The sequence below is a fragment of the Pygocentrus nattereri genome, chromosome 29 (assembly GCF_015220715.1).
Source record: "Pygocentrus nattereri isolate fPygNat1 chromosome 29, fPygNat1.pri, whole genome shotgun sequence".
NCBI lineage: Eukaryota > Metazoa > Chordata > Actinopteri > Characiformes > Serrasalmidae > Pygocentrus > Pygocentrus nattereri.
Genome location: NC_051239.1, coordinates 7845991 through 7853365, shown reverse-complemented (window position 1 = coordinate 7853365; position 7375 = coordinate 7845991). Strand labels below are relative to the sequence as shown.

The following is a 7375-nucleotide window of genomic DNA, read 5'->3' as shown; positions in this document are numbered from 1 at the left end:
GCATGTTTTGTTGATTTTCTTATTGAAAATAAGTTAACACACCCTCTGTGGGTTCTTTAGTAAAGGGAATAGTTCTGTTTAGAACCATGGGTTAAATACAGAACCATGTTTCCTTGCATAGTGAAATGGTTCTTCAGATTGATGGAGAATGTGTTGCAGAACCTTGCTCGAAAATGGTTCTATATAGTAACAAAGAGCATTTTGCTGCTGTTAAGCTGTTAAACGTAGCCTTGAAAGAACCATATTTGCAAATGGGATGTATAAGTGTTAAGAACCTTTTTAAAGGTTAAAGATCCTCTACATAATGTAAAGGCTCTATTCTATTGTGAAGAGTGTAGCACAGTAATTGTAAATGAGTTGACCCAACCACATTCAACCTTATTACCATAACAGCCCCCATGTACCCAATTACAGCCTCTCTTCACGGCTCATTCGTATTCCAGAACATGATAAGGCCTTCATGCTTTCCAGCATGGTTTGAGATGAACATTGATATTTTACTCTGAGAAACTGCCTGAAATGGTCCAGCGTTCTGACATCAGACGTTAATCCATGTGGATAAACATGGATGAATTATTAATAATTAATAATAAAAGCTACATTTAAAAAAGTGCCTGAAATGATTCCTTGGTGCGATTTCATAGAGACACCATAAAGAGTCTTTACACTGGAGTTACACAGATTTTTTAATTCATAATTCAGTTATTGAGATGTAAACAGTCATTCAGAGTGGTCTGATGTGAAGTGCTCCGTTCTGGAGTCAGACTTGTTTACAGTGGTGGAGATTGGAACCAGACGTCTGAAGCAGCTACATCACAGAAATGACTTGGTTATGAATATGTTGCCTGATGCCTGAGACATTGCTTTATTAAAACCCCTTAATGGAGGAGACATACATGCAGGGCATTATAAGGCGAAATAGAACCCAAAGACAATGCATTATGTGAGATTTACCGCTACGTATCCATCACATATCACATATAAACTCTCAGAAGACACGTGTAGGTTCACTAGTGGCTTTGGACAGTAAATAAAGTGGCTATATCTGTGTTATTGACATCATGACCCCTGGTTCCCATCACCACCACTGTAAAGAAGAGTCGATACGTTTCTGCACAACGAACCGTTTCACATCAAACCTCTCTGAATGACTCTCTAAGGCGTCTCACTCACTGAATCATGCAGACATCTCAAAAATCTGTACGGCTTTTTAAAATTTTCGTCAATAACACTTTTTTTAATGTAACGGTTCTATACTAGAATGTTTACATTCACACATCCAAACCAAGAACCATTTTGGAAGCTTTGTTGTAAAACGAGTCAAGCTTGTAACTTTAGCAGAACCCTTTTGGTGCTATATAATAGATGCCATTTCTAAAAAGGTTCTATATAGAACCATATACAAAACATGCTCTGTCAATGAACCATTTCACCATGCAAAGAACCATTTAAGCGTGCAATGGTACTGTACACTCTTACAAATGATGGTTGTTCAAGGGTTCTTAAGTAAAGAAAATGGTTCTATATAGAATCATGAACACCCGAAGAACCCTTTGCACGGTTAAAGGGTTTGTCGCATCACGAAATTGATGGAGAATGTGCTGTAGATGGTTCTATTATAGAATGTTTTTGGGAAAAAAAGGATTCTTCTTGTTACGATGTCAAGCTTGTAATAATAGAAGAACCCTTTTTGGTGCTATATAGGACACTTGTTCTAAATAAAACCTTCTACAGCACGTTCTCCATGACTCTGAAGCACCATTTCACAATGCAAAGAAGCATTTAATTATGCAAAAGGTTCTTTGAGTGCTCATGGTTCTACTTAGAACCTTTTTCTTTGCTATATGTCCATATAGCACCAAATGTAAGAATAGAAGAACCCTTTTTGGTGCTATATAGAACTTTCAAAAAAGCTATATAGAGTTTCAAAAATGTTCTATATAGAACCATCTATAGGACATTGTCCATCAATCTGAAGAACGCTTTAATTGTGCAAAGGGTTCTTTGAGTGTGTATAACATATTGATCCTAAAGGACTGTAACGAACCACATTGAACCTCATTACCACAACAGCCCCCGTGTACCCAATTACAGACGTCTCCTCCTCATATGAGAGAACATAAATCAGATGATGTGAACAGATCATGGAACTGAGTGTGGATGAGTTTGGATAAATGAACTCTTCTTCTTCTTCTTCTTCTTTCGGCTGCTCCCTTTAGGGGTCTCCACAGCGGATCATCTGCCTCCATCTTGCCCTATCCACTGCCTCCTCTACTTTCACACCAACCATCTCCATGTCCACCTTCACTACATCCATAAACCTTCTCTGAGGTCTACCTCTTCTCCTTCTGCCCAGCAGCTCCATCTCATGACAAGTAATAAAAAACAAGACAATTTAGAAACTGCCACATTGATCCGTATTAGCCCCCCCACTGCTGATTTACATACCGAACCATCCTACGATTACGCTCGCTCCTTCCAACTCAGATACTCGATACAGATATTTCTGTGGAACTGCCACATTCTGACATGCGTCCAGGCTCTCTTACATTGCACAATGTGAAAGCATCTCAGAAATGAATATGGAAATTAGGCTTGCTCTTGCTGCGCAATTTCAGCGTTAGAGCATATGTGAGGATCCCACGTAATCGCCCACAGTCGGAACAGCTTCAAGGCAGGACAGTCAATGGCTTCCGCAACAAAGATTCGCTGACAGATTGATTCTTGCTAAGGCAAAAGCACTTTCTGTTCTCTTCAGTTTCCTCCAAACTACCGGAAGATAGAGTCTCCCCTGGGCTTGTGATGTCACCCCATCTCCCGATCACAAAGGGGAAAAAATGAATCATTTTCCACAACTGCTGCAATAAAAGAAGCTGTTACTCTCCCAATATGCTGTATGCAAAGGTCTGAATGCCCCTGTTCAAATTACATGGTGTGTTAATTTTCTAAGTTCGACTGCACAATCTCTACACAGAACTCACTCAAAAGATACAGAACTTTTCCTCTAAATGTTAGTGCACACTTTCTGTTTGTATGTCGTGTTGACCACACTGGAAAAAGCAAAGTATAAAATGTGCCGTTTGCACACACAGCTAATTTTTTATTTCACTTTATTGTTGTGAAATTCTGCAAATAGAGCAACAAAAGGTGCATCAAAATGTGCAGACGCGTTCCCTGTAGAGGACGTGCTAACGTACTTTCACTTAGAAAATCATTAGAACGTGTCATTTGACCAGGGGTGCCTAAACTTTTGCACACGACAGTATATACTCTTCTCTTAAATGGGAATGACTGGCATGGCACACATATTTCAGTGGCTTTATTTTCAAATAGTGGAGAAAAGCAATCCAGACTACACAGAGAGGAGAGATCATGAAGCTCCGCAAAGCTTTGGAGAGTGCAGTCCAAACGCAACGTCCCGACATGGTAAACCAAAGGCATCCTGATTAAAGGGGCGTTCCGGCCTAAAGCTAAAATTTATTGTATTATTATTATTATTATTATTATTACAGCATTGCATCCCTCAGCCTCATCAGTTTGACAGAATTCACGATTTTCTCTTTCCAAAGTTCTCTCACTACAATACCCAGCATGCATTATGCCAACACTTCACACAACCTTTGGGAATCCTCCCCTCCCCCACCCATGTGATAAAGTAACTCTCACTGCCAGCATAGCCACTGATGTAGATGCTAATAAATACAGATGAGAAATTCCTAGCATTCCTAACATTAGGCAGCTGGCAAAACAAAAAAAAAAAATCTGTTGTAGTTTTTCTTCCTCCCACTTCATCATTAGAAAAGTTCTCAAGTGTTTAAACCTGAAAATCTCACTCTAGAAGCTACTTTGGCAGCGCTGTAGGAGGCGGGTGGGCTACAGATGAAGCAGTGGTTGCATGTGCCATATTGGCCGGAGTGCCCCTTTAAGTGACAATCAGTTAAGACTCTTTTGTAAAATGATGTGTAGCCTTTTAAGTACTTTGTGAATTATAGCTTTTTTACATAACATGCCCCATCCCTGACTGCCCACCCCCCAGCCCAGCAACAACTTACAGAGAAAACAAAGAATCCATGACAAACTGGCATTAATAAATATGCATGGGCAAAACAGAAACAGGCAAATAAATAAATAATACAAAACCAAAATTGTTCACAGCTCTCAACGTAACATTTCAATGCTACCCTTTAATCTCAAAAGGCTTCACGACTAAACTGCAATCCCACACCTAACAGAACTGTTTGCTTTGGGATGAAAAAAAACAAAACAAAAAAACAAACACAAACAACGGCTCTGGCCGGGAACCCACTTTTCATATCATTTGTATAAGAAGACACGGTTTAGCAGCCAAACATGTAACAGCATTGGCACAAGAAGGAGCTGGATTGAAGGCATTGGCACGAGCTGGCAAAGAAGGCATGCCGACCATTTTTAATCGAACGCATATTGTCCATTTTCAGCCAATGGAATAAGGAGGAGGAGGGGGGGGGGGTTTGTGATGGATCTTCATAATGCACAGGCCAAAAGATTCACAAAGAAACAAACCCCAAAAAAATCCAAATAAACCTCCCTGTACATCGCATACGCACACACTGTCGTCCACAGCACACATCCGCATTCACCCATGAGCCAGTCGCACGCAACACTCGCTCGGAATAGGTGCAGTTTCTTTCTCTCGCACACACAGACACAGCAGTCGTCAAATAAGTGACAGCGACCAGAGAACGAAATAGGAAGTGTCATTGCCATCAGCCCTTAGTCCCAAAGTATCACCCTGCTGAACGGTTAAACAGAGGGTGCGATAGTTCAGTTTATGGCAGAAATCCCCAGTTCTTGTAGAGAAAAGTGAAAAATAAACAAACAAACAATTCCAGATATCAGGAAGAGTCCTTATTACCCTGATTCAGTCACCACAGTAAGTAATGCCATTGCTATGGTTTTAGCAATGGTCTTAGGATCTCGTGATCAGTCTTGGGGGTCAATTTAAGTACAAACACATCTTCCTCAGCCATGTCCATGACAAGCTTGTTTATTTTATTCCTCATCTACCTTAAAGCTTTTCACTGCATTAGTACGCAGGCTGAGCCTCTGTCAGATAACCTGCTGGAGAAAGACAATGAAGCTCTCCCCGGTCCATGGTAGGTGCTTTGTATTCAGCGAGCATGCTTGCATTAGGAAGGTGGAGAAGATGGGCATGGCAAGGAAATCACCCCCCTCCCCAGTGCCATCTGCATCCAACAGCTTTTAGGCTCCTTCAGTGAATCCTACATCAATTCATTTCCCTCCCCTCGTTGTCTTTTCTCTACACAGAATTAAAGCTTGACAGGTATCTGGGAGGAGAATCAGTGTAAAAGTGTGTCTCTGTGATGTTTTTGTGTGTGTGTGTGAGAATTCTGGAGGGATAAAATAAGACTCTGGTTGGATTGAAATCCCTACAGAAATCCATACTTGTGCTATCCCTGAGGGCAGGTATTCTTAGAAAGGCGAAAAAAGGGAAAACACTATTACATTGTGTTCCCTTTACTTTGTTATCCTCACAGGTGCACAATAACCGCTATAAAACAGGACGGGGTATATGTCTTTTGCAGTCCCGTCGAGATGTTCGTTCTCTCTTTCTGCTGTGCGTCTGTCGGATGAGTCTTGGTATCTAGTAAACCTGCAAATGTCCAGGAGGTCTTCTCCCAGATACAATGGCATGTGGCTTTCATTCGACACATATTAAAATGTGCTTTATCATTGCATGCAGTCCTTGATTTGCAGGGGCTGCACAAAAAGGCCCTTATGTACACGATTGCAATGAAGTTATTGTGCTTTTTAATAAATTGTACAGTACGCAGTTTTCCAGATACTTGTACCGCAAAAAGATCACAGACCTAGTGGTCAGTCAAAAGAATGTACCCTTGGTGTTCTTGCAGAGTATCCTCTTGAAGGCTCTGCGGAAGTCTTTGTTGAAGATAGTGTAGATGACGGGGTTGAGGCAGCTGTTGCAGTATCCGATCCAGAAGAAGAATTTGAAGAGGGGGTCGGGGAGGGTGCACACCTCTGGGCACACAGCCTGCAGGCTGTAGGAGAAGAAGAAGGGAAACCAACAGACGACGAAAACGCCAATGACCACCGCCAGCACAAAAGTGAAGCGCTTCTCCCGGTTCACCATGGCCTTGCGGCGGGCTGAGTTGGGTGTCCCTTCCTGCTTGGACCTCCGAGAAGCCAGCCTGGTGCCCTTTGCTGTGGCGACCATGTCTCTGTACTTCTGGATGGTGGCAGGCGAGTGGATACCAGCGTTAGGTTCAATGCTGGGCGTCATGGGCATCTCCGTCCCAATCCCTCCCTGCTCGGTGTCGGAATCAGACGTTGAGCTTTCCCCGTTGTTGTTGTCATGCTTCTTGCCAATCTTCTTCTCCTTCTTCCACCCACTGGGTTTTTTGGGTGCTGGGTCTTGCTTTTGGTTAGATGAGATGGAAGGTGAGAGGGACGGGGAAGGTCCTAGAGGAGAAGAAGGGGTGGCTGGGGTCAAGGCTGCAGAAGGTGAAGGAGGGGGCAGAAGGTTGTTTGTGGTTGGGGTGGTTGCTGGCTGCTGCTTGCCCATGTGAAGTGACTCTACTTGAGGCACAGCAAGAGTGGGAGGTCGGGGCATAGTTGGGTTTTTCTGAGGGGTGCAAGGAGTAGTGGCACCATCTCCTCTGCCATTCTGAAGAGCCTTGGGTTTGTGTTGAGGGGTGGCAGCACTGGCAGGGATTTCCTTCCTTGGTTCCCCTGGTGGGCACCTTGTGCGCTGCTTGGCGATTTGATAAATCCGCATGTAGACCAGGATCATGATCAGGCAGGGAGCGAAGAAGGAGCCAACGGTGGAGTAAAGGATATACCAGCGTTCGTTGTTCAGCTCGCACTGTGGACACCCTGCAGAGTCCTTCCCTTTTTTCTTGTTCATGGACAGGAGAGGTGGGAAGGAAATGACTGCTGAAATCAGCCAAACAACTAAGATGGCGCACTTGATGCGGCGCGGTGTCCTCTGGGCACCATATGTCACGGCCCTGGAGATGGACAAGTAGCGGTCCAGGCTGATGGCACACAGGTGCACGATAGAGGACGTGCAGAACAAGACGTCCAGTGCCAGGTAGATCTCACACCACACTGAGCGGAAGTACCAGTAGCCCATCAGCTCATTGGCCAGCGAGAACGGGATGATTAAGGTGGCCACCAGGATGTCGGCCGCTGCCAGAGAGACCAGGAAGAGATTCTGCGGACCCCTCAGAGAGCGACTAGTCAGCACGGCAATGATGACCAGGATGTTGCCCACAATGGTGAAGACGATCATTAGTGTGATGGCTGTGGCGAAGGCTGCGGTTGCTTCAGGTGAATATGGGGGGAGTTTTATGCT

General features: G+C 43.7%; 1 protein-coding gene across 2 annotated transcripts in view; it reads right to left on the bottom strand.

Moving 5' to 3' along the window:
- Nucleotides 1–3304: 3304 nt before the first annotated feature.
- adra2b (adrenoceptor alpha 2B) overlaps nt 3305–7375 on the bottom strand; it is a 5184-nt gene continuing 1113 nt past the window's right edge. For both annotated transcript variants that reach the window (XM_017719678.2, XM_017719679.2), the window contains exon 2: nt 3305–7375. This exon is cut by the window's right edge. In XM_017719678.2, coding sequence (XP_017575167.1) covers nt 5882–7375 — 1494 coding nt within the window. In that variant the 3' untranslated portion in view covers nt 3305–5881.